Genomic DNA, 23083 nt, shown 5'->3' on the forward strand with positions numbered 1-23083 from the left:
ACCAACATGTTGGATCTCTGTTTAGTTGTCACTGTGTTAACCACAACCAACATGTTGGATCTCTGTTTAGTTGTCACTGTGTTAACCACAACCAACATGTTGGATCTCTGCTTAGTTGTCACTGTGTTAACCACAACCAACATGTTGGATCTCTGTTTAGGGGTCAGTTCTCTAAAATGAGTCTCTCTGGGGAACATGACACCAAAGCTAAGAGGTGAGATTACAATCTTGTTTGTTTCTAAAACGTGTTTCCATCATTTGTTCACATCTGTTATTTATCAGACAGTATTGCTCAGGGGAACCTGTCTGTAAATTATTGTTGTTCTAACATTTTAATTCATAGTTTTTTGTGGATGAATTTTTGTTTTGCAAAACGCCATATAGCTGGAATGGAATGTTTGTATCCTGTATATGAGACTGTGATATGTGGTTGTCTCACCAGCAAACACACACACACACACACACACACACACACCCCTCTATAAAATTGTAGCATGACACAATCATTTAGCCTCTTAATTATTATCTAATATGTTGGCAGGCATAACTTTAAAGTTTTTATTCTGATCGTTGTTACAAGCTGATTTCTGACAATATATCCGTTATATCAACACACTCTTCACTCCTGTTGAAACCAAAAAGGGTTCTATCTTCCTACAATAAACAGAACCACTGAGGTTCTATATAGAACCCTTTATAGGAGGTTAGGAAGTGTCTGAGTATACAGTATATATAGAACCCTTTATAGGAGGTTAGGAAGTGTGAGTATACAGTATATATACAATATATATAGAACCCTTTATAGGAGGTTAGCCTGTCTGAGTATACAGTATATATAGAACCCTTTATAGGAGGTCAGGAAGTGTCTGAGTATACAGTATATATAGAACCCTTTATAGGTCAGGAAGTGTCTGAGTATACAGTATATATAGAATATATATAGAACCCTTTATAGGAGGTTAGGAAGTGTCTGAGTATACAGTATATATAGAATATATATAGAACCCTTTATAGGAGGTCAGGAAGTGTCTGAGTATACAGTATATATAGAACCCTTTATAGGAGGTCAGGAAGTGTCTGAGTATACAGTATATATAGAATATATATAGAACCCTTTATAGGAGGTTAGGAAGTGTCTGAGTATACAGTATATATAGAACCCTTTATAGGAGGTCAGGAAGTGTCTAAAGTATACAGTATATATAGAACCCTTTATAGGAGGTTAGGAAGTGTCTGAGTATACAGTATATATAGAATATATATAGAACCCTTTATAGGAGGTTAGCCTGTCTGAGTATACAGTATATATAGAACCCTTTATAGGAGGTTAGCCTGTCTGAGTATACAGTATATATTTAACCCTTTATAGGAGGTTACCCTGTCTGAGTATACAGTATATATTTAACCCTTTATAGGAGGTTAGCCTGTCTGAGTATACAGTATATATAGAACCCTTTATAGGGCTCTTTGGTCAGAACTCTAGAGGTTCTTCTTCACTGAATTGATCTTCATTATATCTAAACACACTGGTGGTCAGGGAGGCATCTCTTTGTTTGAACGATGGTCCACGTCAACTCTGGCATTACAATACATACATTACAATACAACGTTGACCATTAGTTACAGCAAACAACAAACATGTCTCTTCTGCTCCGTTCTTAACCCCTCCTCTCTTCACTAGATGGACGGTAACTTTAGTGTTTAACCCCTCCTCTCTTCACTAGATGGACGGTAACTTTAGTGTTTAACCCCTCCTCTCTTCACTAGATGGACGGTAACTTTAGTGTTTAACCCCTCCTCTCTTCACTAGATGGACGGTAACTTTAGTGTTTAACCCCTCCTCTCTTCACTAGATGGACAGTAACTTTAGTGTTTAACCCCTCCTCTCTTCACTAGATGGACGGTAACTTTAGTGTTTAACCCCTCCTCTCTTCACTAGATGGACGGTAACTTTAGTGTTTAACCCCTCCTCTCTTCACTAGATGGACGGTAACTTTAGTGTTTAACCCCTCTCTTCACTAGATGGACGGTAACTTTAGTGTTTAACCCCTCTCTTCACTAGATGGACGGTAACTTTAGTGTTTAACCCCTCTCTTCACTAGATGGACGGTAACTTTAGTGTTTAACCCCTCCTCTCTTCACTAGATGGACAGTAACTTTAGTGTTTAACCCCTCCTCTCTTCACTAGATGGACGGTAACTTTAGTGTTTAACCCCTCTCTTCACTAGATGGACGGTAACTTTAGTGTTTAACCCCTCCTCTCTACACTAGATGGACGGTAACTTTAGTGTTTAACCCCTCCTCTCTACACTAGATGGACGGTAACTTTAGTGTTTAACCCCTCCTCTCTTCACTAGATGGACGGTAACTTTAGTGTTTAACCCCTCCTCTCTTCACTAGATGGACGGTAACTTTAGTGTTTAACCCCTCCTCTCTACACTAGATGGACGGTAACTTTAGTGTTTAACCCCTCCTCTCTACACTAGATGGACGGTAACTTTAGTGTTTAACCCCTCCTCTCTTCACAAGATGGACGGTAACTTTAGTGTTTAACCCCTCCTCTCTACACTAGATGGACGGTAACTTTAGTGTTTAACCCCTCCTCTCTTCACTAGATGGACGGTAACTTTAGTGTTTAACCCCTCCTCTCTACACTAGATGGACGGTAACTTTAGTGTTTAACCCCTCCTCTCTACACTAGATGGACGGTAACTTTAGTGTTTAACCCCTCCTCTCTACACTAGATGGACGGTAACTTTAGTGTTTAACCCCTCCTCTCTACACTAGATGGACGGTAACTTTAGTGTTTAACCCCTCTCTACACTAGATGGACGGTAACTTTAGTGTTTAACCCCTCCTCTCTACACTAGATGGACGGTAACTTTAGTGTTTAACCCCTCCTCTCTTCACTAGATGGACGGTAACTTTAGTGTTTAACCCCTCCTCTCTTCACTAGATGGACGGTAACTTTAGTGTTTAACCCCTCCTCTCTTCACTAGATGGACGGTAACTTTAGTGTTTAACCCCTCCTCTCTACACTAGCTGGACGGTAACTTTAGTGTTTAACCCCTCCTCTCTTCACTAGATGGACGGTAACTTTAGTGTTTAACCCCTCCTCTCTTCACTAGATGGACGGTAACTTTAGTGTTTAACCCCTCCTCTCTTCACTAGATGGACGGTAACTTTAGTGTTTAACCCCTCCTCTCTACACTAGATGGACGGTAACTTTAGTGTTTAACCCCTCCTCTCTTCACTAGATGGACGGTAACTTTAGTGTTTAACCCCTCCTCTCTACACTAGATGGACGGTAACTTTAGTGTTTAACCCCTCCTCTCTACACTAGATGGACGGTAACTTTAGTGTTTAACCCCTCCTCTCTACACTAGATGGACGGTAACTTTAGTGTTTAACCCCTCCTCTCTTCACTAGATGGACGGTAACTTTAGTGTTTAACCCCTCCTCTCTTCACAAGATGGACGGTAAACTTTAGTGTTTAACCCCTCCTCTCTTCACTAGATGGACGGTAACTTTAGTGTTTAACCCCTCCTCTCTTCACTAGATGGACGGTAACTTTAGTGTTTAACCCCTCCTCTCTTCACTAGATGGACGGTAACTTTTGTGTTTAACCCCTCCTCTCTACACTAGATGGACGGTAACTTTAGTGTTTAACCCCTCCCAAAAGTGTGAGAGCAGATCTTTAACCTCAAATGTAACGATATCATTATTTAATAATGAGCCATTTAGCTTCCAGTAGGATGTTCTACCAAGGTTCGTATCAGGGGTAAATATGTTGATATCAATGTAAATAGCCTTATGGTCTGTGAGGGGAGTTGTACAAATATTTGTAGTAACACACTCACTATCAATACATTTGGATATGAGCCAAACATCTATTCTGGATTGTCTGGAGCCTGTTTTGTTACTCCAAGTGAATGATCTTTCAGCCGGAAACCTCTCTCTCCATATATCAGTAAGATCAAACTTTTCCATAAAAAGTATTAAACCCAAATTCTGATTGGTTGGCCTACCTGGGGGCCATCTATCAGTTGAATTATCTATAGTAATGTTAAAGTCCCCTCCTATCAATAATAACGAATTGGGAAATTTAGATAACCAATGAAGTATATGTTTCTCTATAGATTCAAGCAACTCATCATTCTCATGTTTGGTGTTGTACCCGTAGAAGTTTACAGTAATGAGTGTAATGTCATTGTAACTGATCACAAGACAAATAAAGTGACCAAAGGGGTCACATTCCGAGTGTAGAATATTACCACCAAAGGTATTTTTCATTGTAGTGACACCAGCAGAGCGTTCAGATCCATGGGAAAGCCAAATATCGTTGCCCCACTGTGACCTCCAGAAGTTGGCATCAGCAGAAATTGAGTGAGACTCTTGAAAAAAGCTAAAATCTGTTCGAAATTATTTAGCAAATAGAAATAAGGCCTTGCGCTTCACACTGTTTCGTAATCCCCTAGCATTAAGAGATAATATAGACAAAGACAAAACAACAAAGATTATATAAAAGTATAAACTGTAGTAGGATGAGTCAAAGACGTAGGAGCAGTGAACGTAAACGATAAGGAACCGAGATCTGCACCATTTAAGTCAATTTAAAGTGAAAATAGCTTATTCCATAACCTTTGAAATTCAACTCAACTGGAAATTATGTTCAAGACCAAACTAAGGGTTCTTGTAGTAAGAGAGACTAAAAATCCTCTTTAGTGTAATCAGGAACTATTCTGAGAAATAAAACTAATAACAATTTAAATAAAAGGGTACCTACTATTTTAAGTACATATGAAAACTGATCATAAAATAATTGTATAACAAAATGTTTTACATATAAACGTTCCTAAGACCTTTTTTGGAAATAAGTATTAATAACTAAATAGAACAATAACCGTGTAAAGTCAGAGCAGACCTGTATGCCATTTAGGACAGTATCTTAGTTACTGTATACATAAATACATACAGCTTTCAATCTTCTTCGTAAGTTTATAAACAAAATAGGACTTCTGGTCATACAAGAACAAATTAATGAATTGAAATACCTGAGTATTCCTTTAAAATAGTCACCTGATGCTTGTTAGGTAAACCACATAAGGAAAATGAGAATACCATGGCTGAAACCATCAACCTGTTCCTTCTGGTGAGATTTTAGGGAGGAATATGGATTTCTGAACCGTTGATGAAACCTCGTCCTCCGACGAAGTAAGCAGCCTTCCCCTCACTTCGTGCTATCTTGATCGTTGGCCACAACTTGTTCCTTCTTTCTATGTCTTCCGGGCTGAGATGCTCGGCGAAACGCATACCATGGCTCTGAAGGAAGGCGTTCTTCCTAGCAGCTTTCCAGACAGCATCCCTGTAGAATCTGGTAGTGAATAGGATGATGATACCCCTGGGTCTTGAATCGCTTTGCTGTTGCTTCTTGCCGAGGCGATGTACAACGTCGATGGTATCACCAACTTTGTTCTTCTCTGCATGCAAAACTTCTTGGCAGATACGGATAGCCTCTCCTCGCACATCTTCATTCTCCACCTCTGGCAAGCCGTAGAGTCTCAGGTTCCATTTTCTTGTGTATTGTTCCAGATCAGTGAGACGTCTATGGTAGACATTGTTATTCTTTTCCACCCTTTCCACATTTTTTTCAACTTTTGCCACTCTCGTTTTTACATCATTAATTTCACCACATGCAAACTCCACAGTCTTTTTCAAGCCTTCGATAACCATGGTGTTCGCGCCTACCATTTTCTCAATGGCGTCACACCTGGAGTTGATGAGTAAGGAGAGGGTAGCCACGATGTCAGAGGTCATGTTGGGTTTTTTGGAGGGTGGAGGTTTGCACGGAGTAACCGGTAAAGAGGGGAATTCGTCATCTTCAGCATTCGAAAGCATGATATTATCCATAGGCCAAGTGTAGTTATGGCAGTTGTCTATAAGCACGTTTCTCTCTTGTTGATTAGCAATAGAACGGCAAACTTTTTCCTTTCTTTTTTTGTCACGACTTTGCATAGACATGCTGAAATAAATTATCCAATTATCATTCCAGTCACAGGAGAGGTCTTATATCTTGAACAAATAAAAATAATAATGACTAAACTTTAAAGAATTTTTTTTTTTTTCACAATCTTTCTGAAGTTTGGTACGGAGCTCGGTAAAAAAGCGTCTGTTCAAGCAGCCATCTTGGCCAATCTTCCCAGGTTACTTATTATTAACAGGGATACAGCTACTTGGCGAGCGTGATCACTGTTCGCCTGGATACACGTTGTGGTGACCCACAGTGCTAAACCTTAAACCTTTTCTGGTCATGGTTCCCATATTTGTTTTCAGAAAACGATATACCACCTAACTAAAACATATGTCCCTGTCCTCTTTTTCAAGACGTGGCCGATTTAAACAGCCAGAAGACATTTTTTAAATTAAGAAACAACACTTTTTTTTGATGACTTGTTTCTAAATGGCTGCTGGGTAATTTGATATGCATCGAAATGTTCGTTCGTAGACATCTGAGTGAAAGCTGCGCAGTTTCACTGAGTTAGAAAACAAATGGACAGGTCTAGCTCATTGATTGGTAGATCTGACGCAGTTGCTACCTCAGATTATGAGCCTAGCAGGTGTTGTGAATGAGTTATGTAGTACCCACAGAAGGCCACAGGGAGGAGCAAGAGAGCTATAAACCCATACTGTTTTTTTACCTTTAAATCCCTAAACCTAACAATCAAACCAAATGTATTTATAAAGCAGCATCTAACCCTACGTATTACCTATTTTAGCCTAAACCCTAATTATTTTAGAAACTGTTATAGTAATAATATTATGTTAGTAAATACCATTATAGTACTAAATAGCACTGATTATTTTGTTAATCTAAACCTGTCTCAGCATTTTGCTGTTTTTGTTTTGTTATTTTATTATATTTATTATTTCAAGGCAGAACACTTGATCAACAAGACACCTGTTTTATTTTTCATATGTGATTTGAACTGGGTGACCTAGTGACCTCTATGTGAAAGTCCAGAAATTGGCTTGGAAAAGATGGGGCAGGTTTGAGATCTAAGGAATTAATGAGAAAAATATACTTTATTTATCAGCTGCCCCACCAACGTCTGTCCGTGAATTAATAACTTTTTAGGAGAGAAAAAAAGTGAGGTATTGAATAGCAGGTATTGAATCCCAGGTAAATACCTCAACCTTAGTTTATATAAATGCATTATAAAAACTACTTAGGACAGCTCACGAGGTTTCCTAAATATCTGCCGACTAGATGGGACTAGAGACTTCATGCATAGTTATTAACCACCCACGTATACCCATAAGTGTAAAAATTCTTTATTCTCATCACTTATAAGACCAATGTTCTACTCTGAGACACTTTGGCGATATGGTCCCAGATCTCAACATATTGAATGTTTGTTTAACATAATAATAAAAAATGAATATTACTAATGTAACCCACTGTAAAGACTGGGTTTAGTTGGTTGTGTTGCACTGCTCATGTCCGCGTTCTGGAACTGTCCGCGTCTCCGTACAGAACTGTCCTCGTCTCCGTACAGAACTGTCCACGTCCCCGTACAGAACTGTCCGCGTCCCCGTACAGAACTGTCCGCGTCCACGTTCGGTGTGGCGCCAAGCCGGTTACGCGCAGAGTGGACTGAGGTGATCTTGGGGAATAACGACGGAGTTTGTTACAGTGTTGAGACACCGAAGTTTATTGTTCAATTTGCTTTTTTCTTTACGGTCAGGGACAGTGTGAGTGTAGCCAGATCCTTTTCACTTTCTATCCTTGTTTCATTTTGTTGTTCACCGGATTCGTCATCATCGAGATGAGGGCCAGAAACGACCTGCTAGTTATCCTAGCCAGTCGGTACAGCTCGGTAAGCTAGCTAGCTACTCTACCAGCAGCATCCTAGTTATCCTAGCTAGTCGGTACAGCTCGGTAAGCTAGCTAGCTACTCTACCAGCAGCATCCTAGTTATCCTAGCTAGTCGGTACAGCTCGGTAAGCTAGCTAGCTACTCTACCAGCAGCATCCTAGTTACCATAGCTACCACTACATCATCACCGGCTGTCTGCATTTCTTCTGGACCGATGGAGCTCCCCGGTTGTTTCTTCCACCTGTTAAATCCCGGTGAGGCTTCTCCCTCTCTCGTTGACGGATGCTGGCTACCTCTGTCCGGTTCTCCTCTCTTCACTAGATGGACGGTAACTTTAGTGTTTAACCCCTCTGTGTCCAAGGACCAAACTTTTGAATATTATTTTCAGGGCGCCTCAATAGCAGGTATTGAACCCCGGGTAAATAATCACTAGTCAGAACCTCAACCTCAGTAGACATTCATTATAAAAAATCATCTTAATATCTGAAATTGTGAGTAAACAACCTCGAGAGTGCGTCTTCCAGCCCTCCAATAAATTACATAATTCAACCCTCCCGGTTAGTAAATTTACCTCAACATCCCCCGGAGAAGGCAGAGTAACGACACCAGCCTTTTAGCGGGGCTGACAGACTGACTACAACGCTCGCGACGCCAAATGAATTTCGTTATTAAAAATGACACACTGCTCGCGCCATTAACTAACGTCTGGAAGTCAGTTCTATTTGTGAAACTCTTCTTATGTTTCCCCATCTGAGCTCAGAGTAGATGAGAGATGTAATGTTTGTCTCTGTTGTGTTGAAGTCCAATCAAGCAGGAGAGACCAGCCTCCCCTGTTCCCAGCTGTGTGTCCATGAAGAGTGATAAGTCTATGAAGCAACCTATATACTTTAGAGAGGGAGACTTTTCTACTGAACAAAGGTAAGAAGAACTCATGGGTCCTGGTCAGTGAGTTAAACAACACAGTCTCTAGTCATTTCTCCTCTCCCATTTTCCCATTTATTGTTGTTGTTTTCATAATCCATAGGCTCATCCTTTTGTCCATTTTCATAGTCCTAAAACAATATTAAACAAACACAACATTCCCTCCCTGTGTGTGTGTGTGTGTGTGTGTGTGTGTGTGTGCGTGTGCGTGTGCGTGTGAATATTATTTTCATGGCGCCTCAATAGCAGGTATTGAACCCCGGGTAAATAATCACTGTCTATGAATAAACCTATATACTTTAGAGAGGGAGACTTTTCTACTGAACAAAGGTAAGAAGAACTCATGGGTCCTGGTCAGTGAGTTAAACAACACTGTCTCTAGTCATTTCTCCTCTCCCATTTTCAGTACTGGTACTCCTTATAGTCTCATTATTACCTCAACTACCTGGTACCCTGCACATTGACTCAGTACTGGTACTCCTTATGGTCTCATTATTACCTCAACTACCTGGTACCCTGCACATTGACACAGTACTGGTACTCCTTATAGCCTCATTCTTGTTATTTTGTGTTGCTATTTCCTTATTTTTATTTACAAGGCACAAGGACAACGTAGCACGTCCTGTGAACACGTCAGGGTTCCATAGCCGGAGGCAGACCAGCAGAAACTGGACCAGCAGCACAACAAGGTAACACGTCTGGTGAACAGGTCAGAGTTCATATCCTCAGGCAGACCAGCAGAAACTGGATCAGCAGCACAACAAGGTAACACGTCTGGTGAACAGGTCAGAGTTCATATCCTCAGGCAGACCAGTAGAAACTGGATCAGCAGCACTACAAGGTATCACGTCTGGTGAACAGGTCAGAGTTCATATCCTCAGGCAGACCAGTAGAAACTGGATCAGCAGCACAACAAGGTATCACGTCTGGTGAACAGGTCAGAGTTCATATCCTCAGTCAGACCAGCAGAAACTGGATCAGCAGCACTACAAGGTATCACGTCTGGTGAACAGGTCAGAGTTCATATCCTCAGGCAGACCAGTAGAAACTGGACCAGCAGCACAACAAGGTATCACGTCTGGTGAACAGGTCAGAGTTCATATCCTCAGGCAGACCAGTAGAAACTGGATCAGCAGCACTACAAGGTATCACGTCTGGTGAACAGGTCAGAGTTCATATCCTCAGGCAGACCAGTAGAAACTGGATCAGCAGCACTACAAGGTATCACATCTGGTGGAGCCTGTATCAATACTGATAGGATGGAAAGAAAGGGAGCTCTGCTCTCAGATCAGCTTTCTCCATTCAAATATGTTCTTTACATTAGAATTATTTCACAATACTGACCACGGATCAGCTTCTATTATCCCCTATGGCTACAAATACTAAATGAATAAAATGTCAAATATAAGTGTTTTACATACAGATCTCATATTACTGTATTGAATTATTATATTAAAATATTTAAATATTGATGTTAAAAGTGTATCATTTATATAGTTATGTTAAACATTAAACGTTAAACATTCCTTATTAAACATGTATTTATTTGTTACATTTGACTGTGTAGCAGATATATATTATTACTGTGTAAAACCTAGCAGATATATATTATTACTGTGTAAAACCTAGCAGTACTACTGATTCCTCTGAGAGTGAGGCAGATATATATTATTACTGTGTAAAACCTAGCAGTACTACTGATTCCTCTGAGAGTGAGGCAGATATATATTATTACTGTGTAAAACCTAGCAGTACTACTGATTCCTCTGAGAGTGAGACAGATATATATTATTACTGTGTAAAACCTAGCAGTACTACTGATTTCTCTGAGAGTGGGGCAGATATATATTATTACTGTGTAAAACCTAGCAGTACTACTGGATGAGAGTGGGGCAGATAGAAATAATTTAGAAAAAACATGATTATTTGTCTCTGAAAAAAACATAACTTATAAACATAATTTCTTTAACGTTCGCGACGCTAAATTAATTTCGTTATTAAAAATGACACACTGCTCGCGCCATTAACTAACGTCTGGAAGTCAGTTCTATTTGTGAAACTCTTCTTATGTTTCCCCATCTGAGCTCAGAGTAGATGATACTTAGTACCCTATACTTTAGAGAGGGAGACTTTTCTACTGAACATAGTCCTAAAACAATATTAAACAAACACAACATTCCCTCCGTGTGTGTGTGTGTGTGTGTGTGTGTGTGTGTGTGTGTGTGTGTGTGTGTGTGTGTGTGTGTGTGTGTCTGAACTCCCTGGATGAGGAGATGTAATCTCTATTCTGGTTGCCTAATCACTTATACCCCTACCTACATGTGGATATTACCTCAATTACCTCAACTACCTGGTACCCTGCACATTGACTCAGTACTGGTTCTCCTTATAGTCTCATTATTACCTCAACTACCTGGTACCCTGCACATTGACTCAGTACTGGTTCTCCTTATAGTCTCATTATTACCTCAACTACCTGGTACCCTGCACATTGACTCAGTACTGGTTCTCCTTATAGTCTCATTATTACCTCAACTACCTGGTACCCTGCACATTGACTCAGTACTGGTTCTCGTTATAGTCTCATTATTCGCGTCAACGAGCGTCTAGAAGTCAGTTCTATTTGTGACGCAGTTCGCGCTGCATCTCGTCATTGGTTTATAGAAGCAGGTACCCACGTGCCATCGCCTCATTGGTTTATAGAAGCAGGTACCCACGTGCCATCACCTCATTGGTTTATAGAAGCAGGTACCCACGTGCCATCACCTCATTGGTTTATAGAAGCAGGTACCCACGTGGCATCACCTCATTGGTTTATAGCAGCAGGTACCCACGTGCCATCTCCTCATTGGTTTATAGAAGCAGGTACCCACGTGCCATCTCCTCATTGGTTTATAGAAGCAGGTACCCACGTGCCATCTCCTCATTTAGCAAAAAAACATAACTTAACATAAACATAAATTAGCTTTTATTGTTTAAAGAAGTTATGAACATTTCTGAAAAGTGATATATAGCGTTATGGAATGAAACTCTTCTTATGTTTCCCCATCTGAGCTCAGAGTAGATGAGAGATGTAATGTTTGTCTCTGTTGTGTTGAAGTCCAATCAAGCAGGAGAGACCAGCCTCCCCTGTTCCCAGCTGTGTGTCCATGAAGAGTGACAAGTCTATGGGTGACCCTATATACTTTAGAGAGGGAGACTTTTCTACTGAACAAAGGTAAGAAGAACTCATGGGTCAGTGAGTTAAACAACACTGTCTCTAGTCATTTCTCCTCTCCCATTTTCCCATTTATTTTTGTTGTTTTCATAATCCATAGGCTCATCCTTTTATCCATTTTCATAGTCCTAAACAATATTAAACAAACACAACATTCCCTCCCTGTGTGTGTGTGTGTGTGTGTGTGTGTGTGTGTGTGTGTGTGTGTGTGTGTGTGTGTGTGTGTGTGTGTGTGTGTGTGTGTGTGTGTGTGTGTGTGTGTGTGTGTGTGTGTGTGTGTGTGTGTGTGTGTGTGTGTGTGTGTGTGTGTGTGTGTGTACTCCCTGGATGAGGAGATGTAATCTCATGTTTTGTCCACAGAAACCAACAGGGGCGATCAGAGTCAGAGATTCTCAGTGGTCAGTCTTCCCAGAGTCATCAAACAGACCTGGCCTCCATATTCAGTGTATGTGGTCCTGTTATGTACATTTGTTTTTGTTTACCTCAAGTAAAGTTGATCTGTCGATCATTCATTAATGTGTTAATGAGAAAGCATTTATTCTCTTGCTTAACTGATTTACTTTATTTATTTCAGTTGCTTGAAGAGAAAATTATGACATTTGTGAAGAACGAGCTGAAGATGTTCAAGAGGATTCTTAGTCCAGAACTCCCAGGAGGCTTTGAGAGTCAGAAGCAGGATAAGGAAGTGGTGGATGCTGAAGATGAGCAGCAGGAGAGCAGTGCCAGAGAGGGGGCTCTGAAGATCACACTGCACATCCTGAGGAAAATGAACCAGAAGGAGCTTGCTGACACACTGGAGAAATGTAAGATCTGTCTGCCTCATGTTGAATGGTGTTTTATAACATTTAAAAGCTGTAGCTAAAGTATAGCTAAAGTAGCTGTGTAACTCAATGATATTGTAGCAGCCTTAACACAACACCTAGTGACCTCATCAAGTAGCAGCAGGGACGTGTTGTGCTGATTCATTTAGAGAGAGAGACAACATTAATAATACCATCAATAATACCAATAATTTAGAGAGAGAGAGACAACATTAATAATACCATCAATGAGGCCTCCCGGGTGGCGCAGTGGTTAAGGGTGCTGTACTGCAGCGCCAGCTGTGCCATCAGAGACTCTGGGTTCGCGCCCAGGCTCTGTCGTAACCGGCCGCGACCGGGAGGTCGTTGTCTCATCGCGCACCAGTGACTCCTGTGGCGGGTTGGGCACAGTGCGCGCTAACCAAGGTTGCCAGGTGCACGGTGTTTCCTCTGGCACATTGGTGCGGCTGGCTTCCGGGTTGGATGTGCGCTGTGTTAAGAAGCTTGGGTTGGGTTGTATATCGGCGGACGCATGACTTTCAACATTCGTCTCTCCCGAGCCCGTACGGGAGTTGTAGCGATGAGACAAGATAGTAGCTACTATACAATTGGAATTGGGGAGAAAAAGGAGTAATTAAAAAAAATAAAAAATACCAATAATAATATAATCAGTCACACCAGTCTGTAATGCATTATGACAACATTTACACATTTATACAGTCAGTTAAGAGAATAAATTATTATAATGTACAACTTTATAACAGTCCTACAATACTGTAGACATTAAAACAGACGTAATATTAATATCCTCTGTGTTATTTCTTCATTCAGATGATCTTGCTGTGATTTGCCAACGTGAACTCAAATCTAATCTAAAGAAGAAGTTTCAATGTGTATTTGAGGGGATCGCTAAACAAGGAAACCCAACACTTCTCAATAAGATCTACACAGAGCTCTACATCACAGAGGGTGGAACAGGAGAGGTCAATAATGAACATGAGCTGAGACAGATTGAGACAACAACCAGGAAACAAGCAAGACCAGAGACTGCAATCAAATGTAATGATATCTTCAAACCCTTAACTGGACAAGACAAACCTATCAGAACTGTGCTGACAAAGGGAGTCGCTGGCATTGGAAAAACAGTCTCTGTGCAGAAGTTCATTCTGGACTGGGCTGAAGGAAAAGCAAATCAGGATGTCCAATTTGTATTTTCATTCCCTTTTCGGGAGCTGAATTTGATGAAAGAGGACAAACACACTTTCATTGAACTTCTTAATCACTTCTCAATGGAAACCAAACAATCAAGAATCTCCAACTACGACAAGTACAACATTCTGTTCATCTTTGATGGTCTGGATGAGTGCCGACTGCCCCTAGACTTCCAGAAGAACAAGATCTGTTGGGACGTCACAGAGTCAACCTCAGTGGATGTTCTGCTGACAAATCTCATCAAGGGAAATCTGCTTCCCTCTGCTCTCCTCTGGATAACTACCCGACCTGCAGCAGCCAATAAGATCCCTTCTGGGTGTGTTGACCAGGTGACAGAGGTACGAGGGTTCAATGACCCACAGAAGGAGGAGTACTTCAGGAAGAGATTCAGGGATGGGGACCTGGCCAGCAGAATCATCTCACACATAAAGACATCAAGGAGCCTCCACATCATGTGCCACATTCCAGTCTTCTGTTGGATTTCTGCAACAGTCCTTGAACACATGCTGAAACAGAAGAGAGAAGAGATGCCCAAGACTCTGACTGAGATGTACACACACCTTGTGGTGTTTCATACCAAACAGAAGAATGAAAAGTATCTTGGGAAAGAAGAGACAGGTCCACACTGGAATAAAGAGAGCATTCTGTCACTGGGAAAACTGGCTTTTCAACAGCTTGTGACTGGCAATCTGATTTTCTATGAAGAAGACCTGAAAGAGTCTGGCATTGATGTCAATGAAGCCTCAGTGTACTCAGGATTGTGCACACAGCTCTTTAAAGAGGAATGTGGGCTGTACCAGGACAAGGTGTACTGCTTTGTTCATCTGAGCATTCAGGAGTTTCTGGCTGCTGTATATGTGTTCCTCTCATTCATCAACAACAATGAGAATCTAATGTCCGAACAACAATCAACGTCCAGGAACCTTTCTGCGCTGTTCAGAGACAAGCCAAAATGCGCTGTCTACAAGAGTGCTGTGGATAAAGCCTTACAAAGTGAGACAGGAAACCTAGACCTTTTCCTCCGCTTCCTTCTGGGCCTCTCACTGGAGTCCAATCAGAAACACTTAAGAGGTCTACTGACAAAGACAAGAAGCAGCTCACAGAGCCATGAAGAAACAGTCAAGTACATCAAGGAGAAGATCAGGGAGAATCCCTCTCCAGAGAGGTGCATCAATCTTTTCCACTGTCTGAATGAACTGAATGACCATTCTCTAGTGGAGGAGGTCCAAAGCTACCTGAGATCAGGAAGTCTCTCAAAACCCAACCTGTCACCTGCACAGTGGTCAGCTCTGGTCTTTGTGTTGCTGACTTCAGAAAAGGAGCTGGATGTGTTTGACCTGAAGAAATACTCCAGATCAGAGGAAGGTCTTCTGAGGCTGCTGCCAGTGGTCAAAGCCTCCAGAGCTGCTCTGTGAGTAAATAAAATGACATTTAAGAACTAATCATCAGGAAGAAATATTCAGTTTAGAGAAATATATGTATTATAATATGTGTATAATATTACATTGAAAAACATATTGAATAAATACATTGATGTTCACATTAGTATAACAATATGTATAACAATATGACCGTACAATTATAGGAGACGGAAGATGAATCTAAATGTTGTTTGAGAGAATTAACCAAATGCATTTGCCGTTGTCCTTCTACACTACTGGTGTTAAATTACCAATGTGTTTGAAGTCATGATGATCTCTTTGTCAGGCTGTCAGGCTGTGGAGTCACAGAGGAAGGCTGTGCTTCTCTGGTCTCAGCTCTGGAGTCAAACCCCTCACACCTGAGAGAGCTGGACCTGAGTAACAACGACCTGAAGGATTCAGGAGTGAAGCTGCTCTCTGCTGGACTGAGGAATCCCCACTGTAAACTGGAGACTCTGAGGTCAGTATTATCAGATATGAAAGCACTTTATGTATGTAGTTCTCCCATTTGAAAAAGTTTAAATTTTCGGACATATTCACTTATAGTGTATTAAAGTAGTCATACGTTTAGTATTTGGTCCCATATTCCAAGCCTGCAGTGATTACATCAAGGTTGTGATGCATTTGCAGTTTGTCTTGGTTGTGTTTTAGATGTTTTCCAAATAGAAACTGAATGGTTATTAATCATTATTATTCATGATTCATTCATGATTTTTCTTAATCATCAGAATGATTTATTATTGTTTAGAAACATGTTATCTACTCTCCTTTACAATAAATTACTCCAGTCATCATCCACCATTTTGTTATTGGGCAAAACACAACCCAAAACACAGCCAAAACACAACCCAAAACACAACCCAAAACACAACCCAAAACACAGCCAAAACACAACCCAAAACACAGCCAAAACACAACCAAAAACACAGCCAAAACACAACCAAAAACACAGCCAAAACACAACCCAAAACACAGCCAAAACACAACCCAAAACACAACCCAAAACACAACCCAAAACACAGCCAAAACACAACCCAAAACACAACCCAAAACACAACCCAAAACACAGCCAAAACACAACCCAAAACACAGCCAAAACACAACCCAAAACACAACCCAAAACACAACCCAAAACACAGCCAAACACAACCCAAAACACAACCCAAAACACAACCCAAAACACAGCCAAAACACAACCCAAAACACAGCCAAAACACAACCCAAAACACAACCCAAACACAACCCAAAACACAGCCAAAACACAACCCAAAACACAGCCAAAACACAACCCAAAACACAGCCAAAACACAACCCAAAACACAACCCAAAACACAACCCAAAACACAGCCAAAACACAACCCAAAACACAGCCCAAAACACAACCAAAACACAGCCAAAACACAACCCAAAACACAGCCAAAACACAACCCAAAACACAGCCAAAACACAACCAAAACACAGCCAAAACACAACCAAAACACAGCCAAAACACAACCAAAACACAGCCAAAACACAACCAAAACACAGCCAAACACAACCAAACACAGCCAAAACACAACCAAAACACAGCCAAAACACAACCAAAACACAGCCAAAACACAACCAAAACACAGCCAAAACACAACCCAAAACACAGCCAAAACACAACCCAAAACACAGCCAAAACACAACCCAAAACACAACCCAAAACACAACCCAAAACACAACCCAAAACACAGCCCAAAACACAACCCAAAACACAGCCCAAAACACAGCCAAAACACAGCCCAAAACACAACCCAAAACACAACCCAAAACACAGCCCAAAACACAACCCAAAACACAACCCAAAACACAGCCCAAAACACAACCCAAAACACAACCCAAAACACAGCCAAAACACAACCCAAAACACAACCCAAAACACAACCCAAAACACAGCCAAAACACAGCCCAAAACACAGCCAAAACACAGCCCAAAACACAGCCCAAAACACAGCCCAAAACACAACCCAAAACACAGCCAAAACACAGCCCAAAACACAGCCAAAACACAACCAAAAACACAACCCAAAACACAACCCAAAACACAACCCAAAACACAGCCCAAAACACAACCCAAAACACAACCCAAAACACAACCCAAAACACAGCCCAAAACACAACCCAAAACACAACCCAAAACACAGCCCAAAACACAGCCCAAAACACAGCCCAAAACACAGCCCAAAACACAGCCAAAACACAGCCAAAACACAGCCAAAACACAACCCAAAACACAGCCCAAAACACAACCCAAAACACAACCCAAAACACAGCCCAAAACACAACCCAAAACACAGCCCAAAACACAGCCCAAAACACAGCCAAAACACAGCCAAAACACAGCCAAAACACAACCCAAAACACAGCCAAAACACAGCCCAAAACACAGCCAAAACACACTGCAAATACAACTAAAGAGTTTGCAACCAAATACTAAACTTTTGACTGCTTTAATACACTATGAGTGAATTGGTCAGATTACTTAAGACTTCTTCAAATGGGGGATATAACATAAAGTGTTTTCATTTTTTATAGCGAAACAGATACAGTTGAAGTGGGAAGTTTAGGTTGCTGTCATTAAAACTTAAACCTCTCCACAAACTTCTTGTTAACAAACTATAGTTTTGGCAAGTCGGCTAGGACATCTACTTTGTGCATGACACAAGTCAATTTTTTCAACAATTGTTTACAGTCAGATTATTTAACTTAGAATTCACTGTGTCACAATACCAGTGGAAAAATTACCTTGTTACATACACTAAGTAGACTGTGCCTTTAAACAGCTTGGAAAATTCCAGAAAATGATGTCATGGCTTTAGAAGCATCTGACTAATTTACATAATTTGGATGCATTTCAAGGCCTACCTTCAAACTCAGTGCCTCTTTGCTTGACATCATGGGAAAATGAAAAGATATCAGCCAAGATCTCAGAAAAAAATTGTAGACCTCCACAAGCCTGGTTCATCCTTGTGAGCAATATACAAATGCCTGGAGGTAACACGTTCATCTTTTCAAACAATAGTAAGCAAGTCTAAACACCATGGGACCACACAGCCGTCATACCGCTCAGGAAGGAGATGCTTTCTGTCTCCTAGAGATTAACTTACTTTGGTGCAAAAAGTGCAAATCAATCCCAGAACAACAGCAAAGGACCTTGTGAAGATGCTGGAGGAAACAGGTACAAAAGTATCTATATCCATACAGTAAAACAAGTTCTATATCGACATAATCTGAAAGGTTGACCAGCAAGGAAGAAGCCACTGCTCCCAAACTGCCATAAAAAAAAGCCTGACTACGGTTTGCAACTGCACATGGGGCCAAAGATCGTACTTTTTGGAGTAATGTTCTCTGGTCTGATGAAACAAAAAAACAACTGTTTGGCCATAATGACCATCGTTATAATTGGAGGAAATACGGGGAAGCTTGCAAGCCGAAGAACACCATCCCAACTGTGAAGCATGGGGGTGACAGCATCATGTTGTGGTGGTGCTTTGCTGCAGGAGGGACTGGTGCACTTCACAAAATAGATGGCATCCCGAGGTAGGAAAATTATTTGGATATATTGAAGCAACATCTCAAGACATCAGTCAGGAAGTTAAAGCTTGGTCACAAATGGGTCTTCCAAATGGACAATGACCCCAACCATACTTACAAAGTTATGGCAAAATGGCTCAATGACAAGAAAGTCAAGGTATTGGAGTGGCCATCACAAAGCCCTGACATCAATCCTAAATGTGTGGGCAGAACTGAAAAAAAAAGTGTGTGCAAGCAAGGAGGCCTACAAACCATACTGTTACACCAGCTCAGGAGGAATGGGCCAAAATTCACCCAACTTATTGTGGGTAGCTTGTGGAAGGCTACCCAAAACGTTTGACCCAAGTTAAACTATTTAAAGGCAATGCTACCAAATACTAATTGAGTGTATGTAAACTTATGAACCACTGGGAATGTGATTAAAGAAATAAAGCTGAAATAAATAATTCTCTCTACTATTATTCTGACATTTCACATTCTTAAAATAAAGTGGTGATCCTACCTGACCTAAGACAGGGAATTGTTACTAGAATTAAATGTCAGGAATTGTAAAAAAATGAAAACTAAAAAACTGAGTTGAAATGTATTTGGCTAAGGTGTATGTAAACTTCCCACTTCAACTGTATGTATTAAACCAAAGAATAGTTGTATGATTTTAATATGATTTGACTCATTGCAGGCTGTCAGGCTGTCTAGTCACAGAGGAAGGCTGTGCTTCTCTGGTCTCAGCTCTGAAGTCAAACCCCTCACACCTGAGAGAGCTGGACCTGAGTAACAATGACCTGAAGGATTCAGGAGTGAAGCTGCTCTCTGATGGACTGGGGAATCCCCACTGTAAACTGGAGACTCTGAGGTCAGTATTCCTGTAGTTGGTCAACAAGTGATAACTGTTCACCAGATCCACATGTGTTTACCAGACACACATAGTCCACACCATATGTGTTTGGACAGTGAAGCTTACAGTTTTAAATGTGGTGCTTTGCTCCAGCATTTTGGATTTGAGATATAATGTTTCATATTAGGAGACAGTATAGAATGTCACCTTTTATTTGAGGTTAAAGGTAAGAGGTTAGTATGTTTTGTTGTAGTCTCTGTTATTGGTACTGTTGAGAGGTTAGCATGTTTTGTTGTAGCCTCTGTTACTGGTAATGGTGAGAGGTTAGTATGATTTGTTGTAGCCTCTAACTTTCTCACTCAATTAAATTCATGATTCGTACATTATTTTTCTTAATCATTTCATCACCATTTTAATATTTGGCAAAAAAACAAAAACCAAAACACACAAAAAAAACTGCACAACAAAACAATTACATCCATTGAAATACTTTCAAACACTATAAGTGAATTGGTCAGAATACTTTTGACTCAAATATTTGTACTATACATTTTTCAATCTACAAGCAATACTTTGTTCATTTGTAATTTCTAAGAATGATACATTTATTTATGAATAGATATGACAGGTTTCAGCATCCTGGTGTAACTGAAAATGTTTAAAAATATACTGCCAGTATTTTCACCACCAAAGAATATCAGTGTGGTTTTAATATGATTTGACTCTTTGCAGGCTGTCAGGCTGTCTAGTCACAGAGGAAGGCTGTGCTTCTCTGGTCTCAGCTCTGAGGTCAAACCCCTCACACCTGAGAGAGCTGGACCTGAGCTACAATCACCCAGGAGACTCAGGAGTCAGACTGCTCTCTGCTGGACTGGAGGATCCACACTGCAGACTGGAGAAACTCAAGTATGTCGAGGGTTTATGTCAATGTTCATATCAGACATGTTTGACTTATCAGGCTGGTTAAGACAAACATTCTGACCACCACTTGGACACAGTATACACACACACACAGTATACACACACACACACAGTATACACACACACACACACACACACACACACACACACACACACACACACACACACACAGTACAGTACAGTACAGACAAACATTCGCTTGGCGTATATACGTGTGTGTGTGTGTGTGTGTGTGTGTGTGTGTGTGTGTATACTGTGTGTGTGTGTGTGTATACTGTGTGTGTGTGTGTGTGTGTGTGTACTGTGTGTGAGTGTGTCGTGTGTGGGTGTGTGTGTGTCCAGTGTGTGTGTCATTGAGCATTGGACCCACACACACACACACTCACACACTGGACAAACACACACACAGGACTTACACACACGCACACACACACACACAGTACACACACACACACAGTATACACACACACACACACACAGACAAACATTCGCTTGGCGTATATACGTGTGTGTGTGTGTGTGTGTGTGTGTGTGTGTGTGTGTGTGTGTGTGTGTGTATACTGTGTGTGTGTGTATACTGTGTGTGTGTGTGTGTGTGTGTGTGTATACTGTGTGTGTGTGTGTACTGTGTGTGTGTGTGTGTGTGTGCGTGTGTGTGCGTGTACTGTGTGTGTGTTTGTCCAGTGTGTGAGTGTGTGTGTGTGTCCAGTGTGTGTGTCTGTGGGTCCAATGCTCAATGACACACACACTGGACACACACACACCCAGGACTTACACACACAGTACACGCACACACACACACACACACACAGTACACACACACACAGTATACACACACACACAGTACACACACACACACAGTATACACACACACACACAGTATACACACACACACACACACACACACACACACACACACACACACACACACACACACACACACACACACACACACACACAGTACAGTAGTGTGTACTGTGTGTGTGTGTGTGTGTGTGTGTGTGTGTGTGTGTTCAGGTGTATCCCTCAATGACTGTCCGTTCTTCTGCTTACCGCTACAGTGTGGAACATGGTGGAGAGAACAGAATGAAACCTGGACTTAGAAAATGTGAGTGTTGACTGCTGTGAAGAATATGACTAAGAATAAGTCTTAATTCAAGTTAAGTCAAAGACCAGAAATCAGGGCCACCAAAGTTTACAAAGAGTTGATTTGTGTGTGTGTGTGTGTGTGTGTGTGTGTGTGTGTGTGTGTGTGTGTGTGTGTGTGTGTGTGTGTGTGTGTGTGTGTGTGTGTGTGTGTGTGTGTGTGTGTGTGTGTGTGTGTGTGTGTGTGTGTGTAATTAATGTGAATAAGTGTGTTTTATATTACCATACAGTATAACATATGATCATTCAACAAGTCTCAAGTTACCTTAACTTCTCCTTTTGATACCTAGAAACATCTACATTAAATGAATTAGTGAAAAGTGAGTTAACATTCTAATGTGAATGATGATGATTTCTAATATTGTGTCTGGTTTCATCCATCAGATGTCTGTGATCTCACACTGGACCTAAACACAGTAAACAGACACATTGCTCTGTCTGAGGAGAACAGAAAGGTGACATGGAGGAGAGAGGAGCAGCCGTATCCTGATCACCCAGAGAGATTTGAGGACTGGGGACAGGTGCTGTGTAGAGAGGGTCTGACTGGGTGCTGTTACTGGGAGGTAGAGTGGAGTGGGGGGGCTGTTATAGGAGTGACATATAAAGGAATCAGCAGGAGAGGAGGTGCTGACTGTTGTCTTGGATACAATGACAAGTCCTGGAGTCTGTTCTGCTATGACAACAGTTACTCTGCCAGGCACAATAATAATTTCACTACCATAGACGTCCCCTCCTCCAGCCCCCACAGAGTAGGAGTGTATCTGGACTGGCCAGCCGGCACTCTGTCCTTCTATAGAGCCTCCTCTGACACACTGACCCACCTGATCACATTCACCTCCACATTCACTGAGCCCCTCTATCCAGGGTTTTGGCTTTGTGATGATGGTGACTCAGTGTCCCTAAAATAATAACACTGGACACACACACACACACACACACACACACACACACACTGGACACACACACACACACACACTGGACACACACACACACACACACTGGACACACACACACACACACACTGGACACACACACACTAAACACAAAGACACACACACTGGACAAACACACACATAAACACACACACACTGGACACACAAACACACACACTGGACACACACACACACACACACACAAACACACACACACACAAACACACACACAGGACACACACGC

The 23083-nt window shown here is 41.3% G+C and overlaps 2 protein-coding genes across 2 annotated transcripts in view; one reads left to right on the forward strand and one right to left on the reverse strand.

Annotated features, from left to right (window-relative positions):
* LOC116370074 (NLR family CARD domain-containing protein 3-like) overlaps positions 1 to 23083 on the reverse strand; it is a gene marked incomplete at its 3' end in the record, with an annotated part of 97357 nt that overhangs the window by 30219 nt on the left and 44055 nt on the right. The window lies entirely within an intron of this gene.
* The window catches only part of LOC116370072 (NLR family CARD domain-containing protein 3-like), a 315247-nt gene that overhangs the window by 1255 nt on the left and 290909 nt on the right, over positions 1 to 23083 (forward strand). Inside the window, exons 2-5 of the mRNA XM_031819669.1 lie at positions 161 to 214; positions 8678 to 8794; positions 9397 to 9486; positions 11898 to 12014. Coding sequence (XP_031675529.1) covers positions 177 to 214; positions 8678 to 8794; positions 9397 to 9486; positions 11898 to 12014 — 362 coding nt within the window. The 5' untranslated portion in view covers positions 161 to 176. The remainder of the gene's footprint in view (positions 1 to 160; positions 215 to 8677; positions 8795 to 9396; positions 9487 to 11897; positions 12015 to 23083) is intronic.

Source organism: Oncorhynchus kisutch, unplaced genomic scaffold (assembly GCF_002021735.2).
Source record: "Oncorhynchus kisutch isolate 150728-3 unplaced genomic scaffold, Okis_V2 scaffold2442, whole genome shotgun sequence".
NCBI classification, from domain to species: Eukaryota; Metazoa; Chordata; class Actinopteri; order Salmoniformes; family Salmonidae; genus Oncorhynchus; species Oncorhynchus kisutch.